The 19,900-nt window shown below is 30.0% G+C and overlaps 1 protein-coding gene across 1 annotated transcript; it reads right to left on the reverse strand.

Annotated features, from left to right (window-relative positions):
* Positions 1–5,776: 5,776 nt before the first annotated feature.
* Positions 5,777–6,911, reverse strand: LOC148202898 (transcription factor MYB106-like). The gene is made up of 3 exons (XM_088109306.1): positions 6,779–6,911; positions 6,524–6,653; positions 5,777–6,425 (listed from the first exon to the last, which is right to left on the reverse strand). Exons 1-3 carry the CDS (start codon positions 6,909–6,911, stop codon positions 5,777–5,779), a joined length of 912 nt encoding a protein of 303 aa, XP_087965432.1.
* Positions 6,912–19,900: the final 12,989 nt, after the last annotated feature.

Consider the following 19,900-nt stretch of genomic DNA (forward strand, 5'->3'; position numbering starts at 1 on the left):
TAAGCTATCTCAAATGCACACTATTTGAGTTCTCCATACACGTTACTAAGTCATCTAGACTTCCTACCAAACTATTTGAGTTCTTCATGTACCTTATCAGACTATCTAAACTTTTCATCAAGCTATATGAGTTTTTCATTCACCTTATCAGACTATCTGAACTTTCCACCAAACTATTCAAATGTTTTGTCGATTTGGGGACACATGTTTTGTGGAGATAGGAATGTGACACACTATTTGCCACCAAACTATCTTACCAACTGAGAATACATTATACATATCTTAAACAATAACACATTATTTGTCATGTAAAAAAAATCTAACGAAATTAGTCATAAAACACCAAAATCATTACTTCATATAAAAAAAAGCCTAAATAAAACTTTAAAAGAACAAAAAAACTAAAAAGTTATAATAATTTCAAAATTAAAAACATATTTAATCCTTAAAAAAAAATTAAAAACATTCTTGACTTTAAAATAACCTCTTGCTATTTCTAAGCCAATTCTACTCATAGATTGGTTGTGTCAGAACCATTAAATTCCCCATCGTAATGGGAAACAGGTGTCTGCAAGAGGAGAATGAGCCTCAGGAAGTGGAAGACAGGTGGCGGCAGAAGAGTGGACGATCGGTTTTTCTGAGGGAGTATATAAGCTAAAATTTCAAAAGTTGGTTCCACTCTCTGCATGCGATCTTCTCCTCCAAATCTTCTGAACTAGTTTCCCCTCCTTCTCTCTAAATTCTCTCTAAAATTATCAGTTTTTCCTCCATTGAATCTCACGTTTTCTTCCATCTGATCATCCATCAGAGTGTATGTAAGGTTGATGGTGGCAAGGATTCTACTTTCTATCGAACGTTTAGTGGTTTGAACTGGTAGGTCTTTCCGATTTTAATAAAGTTTAGTTTGGGGGACATGCAAACCAAGTTTCTGTTGCATGTGTTTATCTTCTTCTTCTTCTAAGGTTCTGATCACGGTTATGGTCTTTTGGGTGGTTTGTTTTCCTAAAAATAGTGAATCTGGGAGGTTGAGTGTCTGATCATGGTGCAAATTCCATTTTGTGAGCGAACGGTCTGTTAAGAGGTAAAGAAGCTATTAAATTTAATTATGCATGTGTTGATTGTGTATGTATGGAATGAATGGATTGATGATTTGTACATGAGCGTATGAGTTGTATGATTTCTGGATTTTGGTGGTTTTGTATAAGTCGATAAGGATTCTGCAAAATTATGAAATAGTTGGGTGTTCGGTTTCAACCGTTCGGTTATGGTGAGTGAATAAACTATCAATAAAGTTAGCATTTTGGCCTTACCAGTTTGTAGTCGTTCGTTTTATAGGAAGTGATTAATATATCAAGTGTTGATGGTTATATACATTTTTAATCAGTCTTATTGGATTAGGTAAATTGGGTTTGTGATAGTTCATATATTATTATTAGTAAACTTCGTACTAGTAATAGGCTTAAGATATGTTACTTTATGATAGTGTATAAGTTTATTTATATTTTAGCTAAAATATCTTAACGTTCGGTCTTACACCAAGTGTCAGTAGTTATAAGTGCTCAGTATAAGCTTTAAGCGTTCCGTTTTGTCGGATAGTGGAATACCGTTCGTTCTAGTGACGAGACGAGTTAAATATAGTTCAGCCTTAAGTTAAGAATTTGATTTAATTAGAGTGTGTATTCTTAAAAATGGGTTTGGTTCATGTCAAAGTCCTCACGATTACATGAACGATCGGTTATTTTGTCTGTTGTATTGATCTTTCCTGTCCAGTTGTATTTAAGAGTAGTATTATGTGAGCGTTCGGTCTTTTTATATGAAATGTTGTCTGATCTTGTTATGCTGATGTTATGGATTGGTGCTAGTTGTTTATTATAGTAAAGATTCATTATAAATGAGAAACATTATGGGTATTCAAGTATATGTGTATGTTTTAAGTAATGTGGAAGAGAATTCCGGGGAGGAATGTCTCAGTGAAAGGATATTGTGGTGGTAAAGTATGAATACGATAATGAAATTCATGGAGTTCATCCTGATATTCTGATGATTACTAGTTCTCAAGTAGAGATGGGTAAGTCATTGTGTGAGAATGGCAGGAGGTCCTAGCCCATAGGTAATTGGGTGAGTTATAACGGATTAACCTCGGGTGGCAGCTGATGGTTTTCTAGTTACTACACCACCCGAGTACACGAACAGCCTCAAGCTACGTATTCATACAATTCGGATGGTCAAGTCAAGTGTCGGTTGTGTAGTAATATTATATTTCAGTTATGTGTGATATCTATATTGGCTCCTGTATGTTATAGCGTTCGTTCTGTAAGGACTTGTAGTTTATTACATGTGTGAATACATTGCTTAATTGAATTATAGTAGCTTACCCTTGTTTTCTGTTTTATCCATGTTACCGTTCGGTTTTCTATTGCAATGATCATCCTTGTTGGATGTGAGCAGAAGGGGAAGAGCTTACGTTGGAGCAGGAGCTGGGTGGTGAGACTCCTACTGAATAGTTGATGACCGTTCGGTCATATAAAATGTATAGTTTTGGTGAACGAAACGTTCACCATTTTTGTTCTGTAAATATAACTGTTCGGTTATATGTTGAACGTTCGATAGTAGTATAGGAAGCTCTTGCAAAGTTAAACGAAAAATTTAATGATTATTTTGTAATAACTGTAAGTTTGACGTTCGTATTATAGTAATTGTTCTATCATATTACTAAATGTGGACACCTGTATATAGTTGTGTGCTATATTTTTGGGATGTCACAGAGTTGACTGCATCTATAATCTAACCTTGGAATTAGTAGCAGAACTGCCATGGGGTTACTGGATGGCAGACATTTCTATATTACAAAGAAACCCAACATCAGTAAAGATATTACTTGTTTTTTTCTTCTTTTTCTGTCATCAAGAAAAAAATAATATAAAAAAGACATTAGTTTTGACTATGACAAAAAAATTCGCACCCGCCGATATTTGTGGATAAAATCAGTGACGGATAGTTAGTATCCGCAGATATTTATTACCCACGGGTTGCGAGTAGCGGGTTTTTTAATACTCGCTTATAAACGGGTCAAGTGCTGGTATTATACTATCCGTACCCGCGGATATCCGCTACCCGCAAAAAATAAAAATAAAAATTTAATTTATATTTTATTAAGATAAATTTAATTAAAATTAACATTAATTTATATTTTATAAGGTTAAATATAATTAAAATTAAATTTTAATTTCTACTTAATTTAATATATATTATATTATAATATTTTTTGTAATTTTATTTAAGTTTTATTATAATATTTTATAAAAATATAGTTTTTGAAATATTTGCGGGTATCCACGGATATCCGCGGGTTTTAAAATATCCGCGAATATTTTTTAAGCGGGTATCCGTGCAGTGAATTTTTTTTTTGTCGGGTCAGGTTGGGGGTAGGCACTATCCGTGCCGCCACCCGATGTCATCCCTAGTTTTAACCTTATACAAAGCTCTATTATATTACACAGAAATAATAAAATAACTATTACATAGAAATGAGAAAGTAAAGCATTATATAAAGATGAAAGACCCATTGCTTTAAGGTTTTGGGTAGAGAGTGATGTCAATCCCTTATATAGTTGACTTAGATATTATTGGTGTTTGTATAACCCATATGGAACCTCTTCCAGATAGACCTATCCCAACACATAGGTGGTAAAGATACGTTAATTAATGTACCTAAACCCTAAACTCAAGATATACACTAAATTTGATATATTTTAATATTTTACCTATTGCTCTGAAGAATATTTCTTTTTTGCATCAAATTTCTTTTGTCTAAATATCACTTGGATTGATACCATATTTATTACAGATAACAGAGATTCACATAATCTTTCAAACTAAATTCCTTTTATGGTTAATTACAAACAAGAAAAAATGTTGGAAATTGACCTAGGTTAGTTATGGTATATTGTATTTACTCTATCTATCTATAACATATTTTATACCCTAAACACTATATATATTATAGTACAGGAATAGGAGTCTAGTTGTTTTCTTTTACTCCCTACATAGTGTACATATTCTACTATTCAACACTACGTCCTTATGTCCAAGGTTTTCCTTTGTTGGAAGATTCCTTATACTCCAAAAGGTGTTGTACAAGTGTGTACATTTCCCAGTTGGATTATTTTGCCTTTTTGTGTACGCTGACTTGACTGTATATAACTACAGTCCTTTGACCAACAAAATGATCTAAGAATCTTTTACACAAGATTTTATTAGGTCAATTTTTCCACATTATATATACATCAAGTTCGACATTATTTGCTAATTAGTATTACTTTTTTAGCTATGCAAAATGTTAATGTTTCTATAATGTGAATATCTCCACCTAATGAATGACATGTATGCAGTATCTCCTCCGTAGGCTGTTTTCTTTTCCACATCCCAACTTTTTTAACTGTGATACAAAAATCATTGACGGAAATATATTTTTTTATACAGGCAAATCAACTAATAATACAACAAAACATTTTTGTTACGTATCTTAACATGTTTTTTAAACAAAATGCATTTTTGTTATGCATGTCGACAAATAATACTGAGTTACACAATGCAATTTTGTAATATACAACATAATATATTTCAATCAAGAATATTTTTCAATTTCTTAAAACAGGCTGAAGAGTGAATTTTTAACCAAGATTGGCGTGAAAATAACAAAACATATCCTCTTTCTATGATAGGTTGGCGATGTGTTGCGCTTAAGAGATCTTTGGACATTAATATTGGCACCACCAAACACTATTAAAACTTCAGATTTTCATGAAATGACTACTGACACCCCAACACAAGGAAAATAAATTCTTATTCTATATCTTGTCGAGATAAGAAAAGAAGTATTTTTCTGCTATTTAAGTATTTTTCTGCATGACTTAGTTCTGCTCAGGGGGACTTTTCGTTTCTAGTTTTGGTACTAGCACTCAAATTGTCCCAGTTTGCTCGAGGGACTTTTGTGTTAGTTCTCAAATCGTATTCACTAGAGCTTGTTGGGTTAACATATGAATGTGAATAAATAGATTGAGGGAAAGTTGGAAATATATATATATATATATATATATATATATATATATATATATATATATATGAATGTGAATAAATAGAATGCCCCGATCACAAAAGAAAAGCAAACACAGGAATAAAAAGAGTATTAGAATGTTAAAAGGTAGATCCAGTAGTAATTAGTTTACAAAACCCTATCTCTATGATCACATCTGTTTTACCCTCAAAGGGTATAACAAAATAAAAATAGAAGTTGACAATTGGGAGGATCAAGGATGTCTTCAATGTGGGGTGGAGAAGAACTTTATGGGATTGTCAAGAATCTTCTTATGTTGTGTTTCTCATAACACTTCATAAACTCGACTGGTCTCCCCTATCAGACCGATCAACTTTAATGTGTTTGTATGTTTCCTTTTCCACCATCATTCTGCACTTCTTAAACACCTCAAACTTTTCTTTCAAGAAATATACCTTTTCTTTCAAGAAATATACCCATGTCTTCCCTGAAAAATCATCCATAAATAAAATAAAATACCTCTTACCATCGTATATTTCTTATATTGAAAACAATCACTTTTACAGAAATACAAACACTACACTCTTCACTCACAACATTGGAGAACTTAATACACACATATAATACCAACACACTAAAAGTAGCACAAAAATTAGCATAGTGGAAGACCGTGTGGTGCCACTAAAACATGCGGATGGAGCCTATTAAGTTTCTTTTACACTAAATGGAAGTGGATTCATCAAACAGCTCTTTCATACTCTCAGACCTTGTTGTTCTAAATGCTTCCACAGCCACCATAATGTCATCGTCTTGTAAGCTTGAAACACAAACTTCCATTTCTGTTTCACTTTGGCTTCTAGCTCCCAAATCATTAATATCAACCTTATATGAAAGTAAACTTTCTGTTTTCCTGATTTGTAGAGTATTAGAAACTGCAGGAAGCGTGGGAATGCTCCAAGTGGATACAGGTAACGGAAAATCATGATTTGTGGCAAGCACGAGGGCATACATATTATACGCTGTGCTGTTTTCGGTTGACACTGAATGTGATGAAAGACAAGGTTGAGTTGGAATTTTGCTTAAAATTAGCCCAGAGAAATACGAGGACCCCGATCCAGCTTGCATCATAGATCCTCTGACTTCAGCTTCGAGTCGAGCACTCTCCCATTGAGCCTCGTGGCAAACATTGATGGTGTCCTTTGGGTTGTCATGGCCAACACCACTGGTTTCAAACGTGTTCTTTTTTATTGTTTTGTGGGTAATGGGATCCAAGCCCATTCTGATCAGTCTTTTCTTGATGTTGGTATTCCAATAGTTCTTGATCTCATTGTCGGTTCTTTGGGGAAGGTGAGCTGCTATGATGGACCATCTGTGTGTGCAATAGAGAAACATGATTAGCTTCTGAGAAATAGATGATTAACGTTTTGATTTACTAATACGAAAGTATCAAAACCAAAAGAAGGTCACCTGTTTCCAAGAAGAGCATGAAGTTGAAGAATGGTACGGTCTTCCTCGGCGCTGAAGTTTCCTCTTTTGATATCAGGTTTGAGATAGTTAATCCACCTCAATCTGCAACTCTTTCCACATCTTTCAAGACCTAGATATATATAAATCATACATATGTAACAAATAAAATCGGGATTTGAACCTTTGAATCCTCAATATCAACAACATGCACACTCATTGATTGAGAAAAAAAGGGTACACGGAAGTTGTTATTACCCGCTTTGGCAGGCACTGTACGCCAGTTTCCATGACCATTCTTCCGAACGTAGTCGAGAAGCTTCTTGTCTTCATCTGGACTCCATGGTCCTTTCTTCAACCCTACCTTCTCACAACATGGCATCCTTCCCATTTTCAATGCCGAACTGTTGTAAGGTAACTCGAATCAGTCATATGCATACATAGAAGGATATATTGGAAGAGTACAGCAGTAGGTGATTGTTACTATAATACGTATAAATACCGTACCCTATAGGAAAACCTTTTGGGTGAATATTTATCTGTCATCTTTAAGAAGATAGGGTCAATATCAAAGTTGTAGATCCGTAAACTCCCTATGCCCACTTCTTTTTAGGCTCTTGCTTTTCTTATCTCGAAATGTTCATATATAATAGTATTTACCTGTTTATCATGTTTTCTTACTTTCTGCTGTTATCCTTGAGTATTTATTTGCTCTTCTATTTTTAAGAATACGAGTGTTAGATATCTCAAATTTTTAAGTCCAGATTTGATAGAAATAATATAATTCATTTTGTAGATTGAATAAATTTAAACATACAATTTAAGTTGATGAAACTGAGATTTATTGAGTCTACATGATACTGATATTCTTATTTTACCAGACCTTCCAAACATTTAGTCTACACATTTCACTCTGAATTATCCAAAAATATATAGACTACTGATATACTGAAAATTCCGTTAGAAAAAGTTAACAGTTTAACCACTCCAATTTTAAAAGAGCTTCTGAAAATATATTTTGACATTAAACAAATCCTTATAATATTTTAGAAACATGAGTCCCAATTTCTTGACCCTACTTCCCAAAATGTGATTATAATTTATAATATTTTATATTCAAGTAACAAATATACCCACCTGAAACTTATAGAATAAAAATATATTTTTACGTAAGTAGCTTTTAAACTAAATTGTCAGCTACGAGGCAGCATTTATTACTTTAAAAGCACCTCCTCGATTCAATCACAACCAATATATATTAATATTTTGATGATGCAAACATTCAATTCATATTGATACGGTTAACAATATAAAGTTATGAAATAATTGTTTTATATTTACAAAACTTAACATTAATAAAATAGAAAATATTGTTATATCATACTAAAAAGAAAAACAAACTCTTTTTTTGAGGGTTGCATGTTGAACAAATACTATTTGTTTTTTTTCTTTTCTTTATTTTCATCAATACATCGTAAAAACACAAAAGATACTCGAATAAATAGGTTAGATCAATGAATTTTATATAACAAAATATATGAGAATTGAAAATGGAAAAGCATAAACAATAGAAACTTGAAAAACAAAAATAAAGAATTACAACAAATAAGCACATCAACCAAACAATATAACTTAGGTTTAATCCTTTCGGACATCCCTATTTGTGTAAGATTGTCTCAAATAGGTCCTCGTATTTATTTTTATCTCAATTAAGTCCCTATTTTTGTAAAATTGAGTCAATTGGAACCTTGCCGTTAATTTCAATAGACGGCATTAAATTTATTGAGTCGTGGCACGCTGACGAAGCAAATTTTAATGATGTGGATCAAATTCATTTGCACGTGGACCTACAGTACCATCGAGTACTCTCCTTCTCTCCCCTCCTCCTCTCCCCCTCCCCCTCCCCCCGCCTTCGTCTTTCTCATCGATCTTTCCTCCTCCTCCTCCTCCTCCACCACTTCTCCGATCACGCCCTCGTCGCTCTCCTCACCTTCGATTCCATGGGAGACTTGAACATATGCCCGAGACATTTCTTGAACTGATCGGATTCGAAAGATTCGGAGAGAATCATGAATCCACCATACTGCTCAACAGGTTGTCAAAGCTCGGGGCCCCAACTTGGTCGAGCAAACAGGCAAAGAGATCAAGAATAACAGACGCATCAGATAGCCTCTTGGAGAGTTGGTTATAGAAAGAGCACGAGTTGGCGTGGTGTCTGACTTGGTTGTTGAAGATGTGATGGTGGGTTCTGATGGGTTGGCGGAGATCAGAATCAACAACGATTCCAGGTCCGATAATGGCAGGTCCGGAGGTGAAGAGCATGATCTTGGAGCCTGTGGTGACAAGGCAAGACTCTAGAAGTCCGAGGGCGACGGAAATGGCAGTGCCGGTGCACCTTGGAGGGCGAGTGGCGGAGGTGGAGTAGAATGTGGAATGGATACTGCCTCGGTTATGTAAGAACCGAGGCATATTCCTGTCTGCTTTTTATCTCAGTCCATGACCAAGGCATAAAATCTGTCATTTTTACCTCGCCCACATATGCCTAGGTTACAAAACCGATGCCAATAATAAAAATTAATCGGTGCCTTTTCTTCTTATTGTACTAGTGGTGGTCCAGTTGAGTCATTTTTTGCATATTTTGTTGTTTTAAGTATGAAAGAAAGTTTTATCCCTAGATAAAATTAAATTCAATTCTAGGTTTAAGAGACATTTTGCAACATCTCATAAACTACAATCAAGTCATGGTTGCAGACGTCAAGCATTAAGTACAAAAATCAAATACTAACATTAAAACAGAAAAGTATATGCAAAATACACAAGAAATCAATTTATTACATCTAATATCAACAAATAGGTTTAGTTCTCCATGGTGGAGAACTTAGGGTTTACAAAATTGAAGAATTGGAAAGAAATTGAAATCATAGATCAGAATCAATGCCTCTCCCAAAGTTCTATGTACTACTCAATGCCTAAATGATGTTTATTTGCATCTCTACTTGCAATTTTGTGACTCATCTTCCTCCTCGATCCCAAAAGAACAAAACAAGATGGATGTAGATAAAGATCAAAGGAGGAGAAGGAAGAGTTTCGTAGCAGTCCAAAAAATTTCAAAGAGCATTTTTCCAATATCCTAAACGATTTCTAGTTTTGAGAATGGAAGATATCAAAACGCTTGTAAAAACATGTTTAAATATATAATTTCACATACCAAGCTTGTCATTCTCGCTAAACAAATTGTAATAACTTATTGGACGACTTGAACTTGCTCACTGGGAAAATTGGACCATATTGACGAGACTTAAAAATTATACTTAAATGAATTGTAACTAATAATCCTTAATCTTTTCTACGAAATATTTCATAAATAAAATCAAAATACTTATCTTTTCAAAATTATTTAATAATACTCTCGACATTCTTGTTAAGCAAATTACAATAGCTTGTTAAGTGAGTAAGACTTGAACTTACTCGCTGATAAAACCATATTGATGAGACTTAAAAAATATACTTGAATGATAATTAATAATACTTAATATATTCTTCGATCTTTTGATATTTTTTTGTTATATCAAAAGATATTACAAATTTTTTGATATTTTTATTTTTATTTTCTAAATTTTTTCTAAAAGAGAAAGAACCTAATTCTTTAAAAACCAATTTTATTTGGCAAAAAAAAAGAGAAAATTAACCCTATTTTTATTAAAAACATATTTCTACTTTTTACACTTATTTAACCTATTTCTAAAGAAGAAAAAGGATAATTAGTTCAAAGAAGAATAACTATGTTTTCTTATCTCTGGTGGGTTTCTGGGCCTAAGACAAAATAAAAATAAAAATAAATTAATTAATTAAAAGACAGGCAAAACTTGAACAGCCCTACATGAACAAACTGACATATATAAATAAATAAGCAAACAGGTGAGTCTTCAGTCCATAAAAGAGCAGCATTTCCAAGCAATTGTGCTACCTAGAACATTCACTAAAGCAACTCATATGACTGATTGGATTCAGGCCAAATGATATACCAACTATTATGAGTTAACACAACACCCTGCAATTGACGATAAGAACATAAACACATCAAGATATATCCAACAGAACACTTTCCAACTTGCACATTCAATTCTTAAGAAATACTATTTTTTTTAATCAATAATATCATTACGTGCTACACCTTCAAGACCAACTCCTATGAGCCAGTCACCATGGTTCAATCATAAAAGTATAATAATATCTCACAAGCATGTAAGTGTGTGTGTGTGAAAATGATTAACAAATTAGAGTATTCAGAACAAAATCAAGGATGTTTCCTTTTGACACTTGGTAATTTCTCTTTTATACTGATAATTTTAAAAAAAAGTAATATATCTCTATGATAACAACACGTAACTATATGAAATATATAACAGGAAAATCATATTCTGAATTATGTAATTTAAAATAATCATAAAGTAATTATTTTTTAAATTATGTAGTCCAAAATTTAAATTACATATTTCACAACTAGATAATTTTTTTATGGATTAGACTATTTATATATTATTGTTCCGAATTACCTTATCTGAACCCATATTTTAAATTGCAGTTTTTTATTATGAATTAATTAATTTAAAATATTTTTGTGCATTATATAACATAAAATTATATTTTATTTTAATATTAATATGCTCAAAATTATATCCAAGATTATGCAACCTAAGCATTTCAAATTATATGATTTAAAATATGTTTTGGATATATGATAGACAAGATTGGTCAAAATATTTTTATATGATGAAGTGGGTAAGAAAAGAAAGTTTGAAGGTGGGAGAAGAAAGAGCCCAAAAGGAAGTGGGTGGAATAATTGCATTTGGGTGGGTTTGGCCCAAATAAAAGAAAAAGAAATTCATAGCAGCCACACAACCAAAGATGATGAAACATGTTTTACAACGTAATAAAATTACAACATTCAGAAAGTTCAAATTATTGGGAGCGAATTATTTTTTTGTTGTTGAACATTTATTAGAAAAAAAACATTTTCATATTTTTTTTTTCACTCTCACTCTCTCTAACTAGAATGATAAATAATGAATCATATTTGATGGTCCTAAGTAGCAGGGATGGAAACGATGAATACAGTTAGAAACCGATTTCGTTATTTATACTCAATACTCAAGTATAAATTTTTTGTCTTATTTTATCTCTATGATAATGGATATACGGTCATACCCATACCAATACCAGTAAAGTATATATTTTCTTGTTGTTTCAATCAATCAATTTACTTTTATAAAATAATAATAAAAATTTACAAATTAAACATAATATTATCAAAATTAAATATTTTTTAATATTAAATATTTAAAATAAATTATAATTATATATTTTTTAAATTATAATACCAAATAAAATTTCATAAGAACCCAAACATTTTTTAAAATTTACAAAGAAACAAAATGAATAAAACTTAAAAATATTTTAAAAGAATTGAAAAGAAAAACATATATTCAAATTTAAAAATATTTTAAATGTCTCTTTATTCTCATTCTTTAAATTTTAATAAAAAAAATTATATACTAATAAAAATTATAATATCCCAAATCACACAAAAAAAAAGATTAAACTAATAATAAAGTTAGCAAGAATTTTTTATCTTTTAAACTTTAATATATATAAAATTCTGATAAACAAAATTCATGAAAAAGATATTAAATTATTATATTATATTAAATCAATTTCTTTTATACAATTGTAGTGTAAGTTAATAAGTCAGAAAATAATTATAATTATAAAAAAATATCAAAAAATTTGATAAAAATAAGTAATAAATAAAAATATTAAAAAAATAAAACAAATAAATGTGTATCTTAAAAAGTATTTGATATACTATACAATAGTATTACATCACATAAAGTAAATAAATGTGTAATTAAGAATATAATAAAATAAAAAATATCGTAAAAAAAATTATAAAACTTTTTAAATGTCAAATTAGTCTATATTAAAAGATAATAAAATAGTTTAAAAAACAAAAAAGTTCTTCATTTTAAACAAAAGTTAATAATAGGAAAATAAGAAACATAACTTTTTATATTAACTAATAAATGAAAGATTTATGTAATTAAACACTTAAATTAAGAATTAAATATTTTCACATGAAAAAAATAAACAATAAATAAAATATTAAAAATATTAAAAATATGTAAATTGTAAAGGTTTAGAAATTCAGAGAAAGTGGAAGAAAGATGTATGTAAATGAGAGGACTGATCAGTTTTGACGGTAGTATATAAAGGAATTTTTCAAATTTTCGTGCCACTCTCCTCTGCATGCACTTCTTCTCTCTAAGCTTCTAAGTCCATTTTCTCATCCTTCTCTCTGCAAATTCTCACCTTCTTCTTCTTCTGATCATCAATCAAATTATGTCTGAGTTTTCCTCGTGACAAGAGTTTCTCTTTTCACCGATCAAGTTGTTGTTTGGAATTGGTAAGTTAAGTTCATTAGTCATTTGAAGTTTTTGTACTTTTTGTTGCATGCAAACACTGCTCAGCTTGCATGTGTTCATCAGTTTCTCTTCTAGTTTTTGACATCATTTAGGGTCCTATGTTTGGTGTTTTCTCACCAAACGGTGATCTATAGGTGTTCATAGAGTTTCTTTTGGTGCAAGCATTAGGTTGGGAATTTTCAAGTTAAGCTGTCCAGATTTTCTAAGGTAAGAGAAGCTAGTTAATTTAATCGTTTGGTTGATAATGTATAAAAAGGTTGTTAATGATTATGCATGTGTGTGAAATTGAATTATTTGATGTTCAGTGATCTTGGTGTGGAATGTTATATGCTATGTTCATGAGGTTTGGGTTTCTGCAGAATTTTGGTTCAAGGACCGAGTGAATTGTGAGGAAGGGTGATGTTGAAATTGGGGAATTTGTTTTCAGTATTAGGTGGGTGGTCGTCTCTTAGCCGTACTCAGTTTTGTATTAGTGTTTGTTCTTAGTAGAGTTAAGTTTGTATTGTGTTCGGTCTTAACTGAGTTTACTTCTGTGGGGTTTCAGTTAATGACCGGTCGGTCTTGTACTAGTATTCTATTGAATCTAGCGATCGGTCTTAGTGGGTTGTGGGATCTCTTGCTAGGGCTCGTTAGTAGTAGTGCTCGGTCTCGTACTAGCGCTCGTTCTTGGTAGTGCTCAGTATTATACTAGCAGTTATGATATAGTAAGTGTTCGGCCTCAGTCGATAGTATTCGGCCTAAGCCAATAGTGTTCGGCCTAAGATATAAGTGTTTGGTATAAGATTTAAGCGTTCGGTTTAACTTTAGTATTCGGTTGTTCTAGTGTTCGGCCCTAAAACCGTGTTCGGCTCATGCTTGAGTCTTACTCTTAAATGACTGTTCGATCATGATCACATATTGGGAGAGTTTTCCCGTTCGGTCTTGATCTATGTTGATCTTTTTCAGTTCGGTCGTGCTCAAGGGTGGTGGTTGTTATATTGTTCGGTTTGATTTTACTTAAATGTGTTATGGATAAGGAAGTATGTTGGTATTGAAGTATGATATGATTATTGAATGAAATTATATGTGAAATGATAAGGCATATGTTTCAAGTAAGGTGGAAGAGAATTCCAAGGAGGAATGTCTCAGTGAAAAGTGTATTAAGGTGGTGTTATAGTATGAATATGGACAATGAAATTCATGGAGTTCATCCTGATACTCTGATGATTACCAATTCTCAAGTAGAGATGGGTAATGCATTGTGTGAGAATGATAGAAGGTCCTAGCCCATAGGTTTGGGTGAGTTATAACGGACTAACCTCGGGCGGCAGCTGATGGTTTTCCAGATACTACACCACCCGAATGCGTGAACGGCCTCAAGCTACATATTCATACAATCCGGATGGTCAAGTCAGATTTTCGATTTATGCATGAAGTATAATGTTCAGTTGTATATGTTTATCTGTAATTGCATTGGTTGTACTTGTACGAAATGTATGTATGTTTGCACAATTAAATTACATTAGCTTACCCTTATTTCTTGTTTTGTCCATGTCTCCGTTCAACTTTTTCTATGGCGATGATCATCCTTTTGGGTGTGAACAGAGGGGGAGGAGTGTACCTTGGAGTAGGAGTTGGACGACGATAATCTTGTTGTTTAGAATATGACCATTCGGTCATATTACTGTTTATAGTTTTTGGTTGAACCGTTCGGTTGCATCTTAATCCGGTATTAACCGATCGGTTAAGTGTATAGTTTTTCTTTTGGGATGGTGTCAAACTTCTGTAAAGCTTTATATTTTATGATTATTTTAGGATAATTGTAATATTATTATTATATCTTTAACTGTTCTAATATGATAACTCCGATTTTATAATGTTACATAAATATGAGACCTAAAAAACATATAATTTACATACTATCATTTGGATATAACTATACAAAATTTTTAATAAGAGAAAAATATTCCTTGAAAATGTAAACTATAATAAATGTAAATCAAACTATTAAAAAAACTGTCTAATTAATAAAAGGTTATAACACACACACACACATATATATATATATATATATATATATATATATATATATATATATATATATATATATATTAGTTTATTTAATAAATTATTAGTATTTTAATAATTTAAACAAAAAAGATAGACAATGATTTATTTAGATATTAGGACGGATATGAGAATTGAAACGGAACAAATACAAATACCTACTTATTCACATCTTTATGTTTAATTAAAAAATTAAATATTACACATACTAATATTCAAAAAGGATTTTTTTGGGAAAACATAAATAAGTTCAAATAATATCCACATATACAATTTTATTTACCATCTACAAAATACACAATAGAGTCCACTGTAATATGAATCTACTGAAGTGTTCATGTTTCGTCATGATCCAACTATAAATAATATAAGCAATTTTACCAATAAAATCATGACTTTACTAAGATTCAATCTCCACTTTAGTTTGTATAAAGTTAAAATATAAAAGAAAAGTAAAAAAAGTGATAGAATTTTTCAAAAATATATTTCTTGTCATATTTAATTTTCTCCAATAATGAAGAAAAAATCGGTGGAAGAATTTCGTTGGTAAGGATAAAAGCTGAGGACCATAGCTGTTAATCAACATGAATTATTTTAGGCGAGTTGTCAGTAAGATTTTAATTCGATATAAATTTTCGTATTTACTGCTTCTTTAATTTTTATCAGTGTGATGAAATTTTCTGGAACCATCTATCTGTTCAAGTACGACACTCTTATTTATTTACTTTTATATTATTCTTTTACTAGGGTATTAAGTTCTCATCTAAGTGAATTGTAAATAATTATTTTCTCACTCATGAGAAAATTCTTAAAATTTATAATAAATTCAGTTTAAATTAATAATATAAACCATTATTTTAGACAGTATATATCACGAAATAAATTCTAAGAAATATTACTAATTCATTGAGTTTCACGTCATACAATAGTACATAAGACTGATAATTTATAAATGTTTAAAACATAAAATAAGTCAGCAAGGAACTTTTCCAATTAGATAAATAAAATGTATTTATGTTAGGATATGAAAACTTTTAAAAATATATTAAATTTGAAGAACGATAGTAGATATCTTTAGCTGGAAAGATATCTTCTTTCCAGTGAAATTTATTTCGTGAATTTATGAAGGTAATTAATAATGAGCTATACTACTCAAACCGCAGTAAAATCGTAAGAAAGATGTGGTTGGAGTTTGTGCTGAAACAACAATGCACTAAATTAAATTTGTATACATTTATTAGTTTTATTGGAATTTAGTGTCAATAGTTATTATCTTACACAGGATAGAAATGGAGTCAGAATAATTAGAATAGGTAAAATGGAATAAATTTTCAAATCAACTAATTGTCAGTTACAGGAAAATAATAAAGAACTCGCCAGTATTCATATATTGTATATTAATCATTTTTATGAAGAGAAAAATATGAATTATTAATTGAAATTGTTTTGCATAAGCTTAATTTACTAAGAAAAAGCTTTATACTGATGCAATGAAGGAATATGGCTGTTGTTATCGATGCTGACTATCATAATATAGACTGAGATATTTTTCTTTACAGATTTGTAGCTTATATCTGATTGTCAAAATATAAGTTGTGGTTTTAACTAAAGCATAACCTACGCTTTAATTAAAAATTGTTCCTGTCTAGCAATATCATACATTAGTAGTAGTGTTATTTGTCTTATATGTTAGATTTATGAATCAAATTAATAATTAATAAAAATAAAATTTTAATATGACTCGTTCTCAATTAATGAATTGTAAATTGGTCTCTATTCTTTCATCATTTTAGTTTTCTTTTTTATTTTTTCTTTTGATGAAAATAAAGAAAAAGAAACATAATAAGTATTTTCATGAAAGCATGACCCTTTTATGTAACCTCTCATAGTTTTTTTTCTTAAACTTTTAATATTTTAATTTGACCTCTCTACAAAATATTATGTATGGTCTCTACACACAATCTTTCCATTACTTATATGTCCTTAATTACATTTACTTGATTAGATCGCTTTATAATTGACAAATAAAATATAACAGTCCTAATATATTTAATGATTTGTTATATATATATATATATATATATATATATATATATATATATATATATATTTACAAATGTGTTAGACTTTCTAAAATTATCATTATATACCTTGAGCATATGCATAGTTCATGGATTATATCTGCATATAGAACCAAAGCAATTTTCAAATGTTGTTCTTCTAAACCAAATTTAAATTTTATACAAATATTATACTATATTCTTATTAAAATTCGCATTTTTATTAAATATTTTTTAAATTATTTTTAAACCAGCCCTAACTATATTATTAGAATATAATTATTATTAATTTTTGCTAAATGTAAAAAATAAGATTAGAGTTGGTTTAAAACTAGTGAAATATTTTCCTTCTAATTTTAAACTAACTAACCCTATTTTTTTAACGTAATAAAAAAATACATAAATCTAATAATTATATTCCAATAATATAATAAATTTTAATAAAAATATTATAAAATTTATATAAAAATTAGATTTGGTCTCAATTTAAAGAGGGACAAAATTGCTCCATGTAAAAAATATTAAAACTGAATTGAGTCAAAATAACAAATATAGAGATTGAAATGAATATCACTCACACGTGATACATATACTAACACTTGATATTGACACTGATCACTTGACATTGTCACTTACACATGACACTACTCACATGTAACATTGATATTGTCACGTAATATGATGTTGGTTTGACATATGGACAATTTTTAAATTAAGAAAAAGTAAAGAATAAAAAAAACTAAAAACATGTTAATTCACATGTGTCATACCCTATTCATATGTTTTTAACTATTTAAACAAAGTTAACAAAAATGACTAAATTAACAAAAAATTGAAACTCTATTGATAGGAAAAAAAAAGACTATATTAAATAAAGTCAATCAAAATAAAAACTAAATTAGTATTTAAGTCTTTAATAAATTTAAATATTTATTAAAAAATAAAGAATGTATAATATAATGATTGGAGGAATATCATGCTTCAATGTGGTTGCAAGATTTATGCAAAAGTGAAAGGTTTCAAAAGATGTAGTATGGTTTTGGTAGATAAGTAGTGGATATTGGTAGCAAGGTTTAGGTTCACGAAGAAACTTTTCCGAAATTATATAAATTTTCAGAAGATGCTTCGTTATGAAAAGTTGAGACAGTACTAGATTGGTTAAGAAAAAGTTTCTAGAAATATTTGATGTTCTTATACTTAAATATGTGCACTGTATCAATCAGAAGATTCTTCTTATGCATCTATGTTTATTAACATTTGTAGATGCTACATTGCACCTAAGATGAGACTTTTTCTTGGACTTTGTGATTGGACCACATATATGCTTGGACAATTTTTTATTCTGCACCATACCTTCCTATAAAGATGTTCGTTTTCATCAATATGTACGTCAAAAAAGTTAAGTCTTGGTATATTGTTTCAAATGCAGTAGTTTAGTCTTTATGATTGTGGAATTATGTTGTTTTCTGTCGATGAACTTTTTCATCTGATTGATATACTTGATTTGATTAATGTTCAACCATTTTAGCAGTAGATAGATTTTTTTTTCTAATTGATTGAAATAATTTCTATATTAATATAACATTCTTTTCCCTATAAAACAAAGTCATGTTTTGACTGATATAAAGTTAAAACAATTAATTGATCACCGAAAATATTATTGTTTTTTATTTAATTTAAAATATTAATACATATTATTAGACTAAAATAAATTATATCAAGAGAATAGATATGTTGAACATGGAATTAGTTTAATTTTCTCATATAAAATTAGTTTTTATTTGGTAAATTTGTAAATTATAAAGATACGATTTAAGATATCCATTTTAAAACAATGATACATATATTATCCTTCATTTTATTTACACGTATTATGTACTTACTTTTTCTTTCTATCTCTCTTCTTATTACGTTATATAACTTATAAATCTATCATATTTACTCTCTCTCTCTCTCTCTCTCTCTCTCTCTCTCCTCTCTCTCTCTATATATATATATATATATATATATATATATATATATATATATACACTAAATGTTGAAGCACCTTTTTATTGTCTGTGGATAAATTTTCTTCATTTCATACTTTTAATAAAGACATTTTCAATTAGACAGTATTCTTGTTAAAAAGATAATTTTTCTTTTTCAATCAGCACACTAGGCAAACAACAATAAAGGGGTACAAGAAGTAACATGAAAAAAACAAACTTAATAAAAGACAGACAGACAGGACCTCCCTATAGAAATATACTAAAGATGAACATAAACCCCACATGTAATTGAAAATCTTTCTTGTCGGAAAAAAATGTATAAATAGCAATAATTAAGGTGTCAATCCACTTATACAGATATTAAAAGGTTAAAACACATAAAAGATTCTTGCATATTATAATTATGCAGACAAAGAGTTAGACTTCATCAAGTTGAGATGTTTCTTCTATCACACCTTTAAAAAAAATAGTAGTAATAAATAGTTATTTTATCTTATCTTTTTTTTTTTCCTCATAGCTACGTATGAATGTGAAGATGTGAATATAGGACGTTAATGCAATAAATATGGCACTCCAACATAGGTGTGTAAAGTTAAGTGTATGACCGGACTCACAAAGTAGGTTACGGAGTCATAACCACACCAACTTATTAACACTTAGTTTCTCCTCTATATATATCTCATTCAGAAGATTCCCTTCTTGTCTTCTGTTCCTCTTATTCTCTCAATCATTTCTTCTTCTGCTGTAACACATTTTCCATCCACCAAAACATCAACCATACACACATTTAAGCTCAAGAAT

This window comes from Vigna umbellata, chromosome 3, assembly GCF_029865625.1.
Source record: "Vigna umbellata cultivar VRB3 chromosome 3, Vumbellata_1.0, whole genome shotgun sequence".
Taxonomy (NCBI): Eukaryota; Viridiplantae; Streptophyta; class Magnoliopsida; order Fabales; family Fabaceae; genus Vigna; species Vigna umbellata.

Excerpts from the sequence above, each read along its gene's own strand:
- LOC148202898 (XM_088109306.1), bottom strand. The coding sequence starts at position 6,911 with ATGGGAAGGATGCCATGTTGTGAGAAGGTAGGGTTGAAGAAAGGACCA. Across the intron at positions 6,654-6,778 it reads TACAGTGCCTGCCAAAGCGG|GTCTTGAAAGATGTGGAAAG; the intron begins GTAATAACAACT and ends ATATATATCTAG. Across the intron at positions 6,426-6,523 it reads CATGCTCTTCTTGGAAACAG|ATGGTCCATCATAGCAGCTC; the intron begins GTGACCTTCTTT and ends TTGCACACACAG.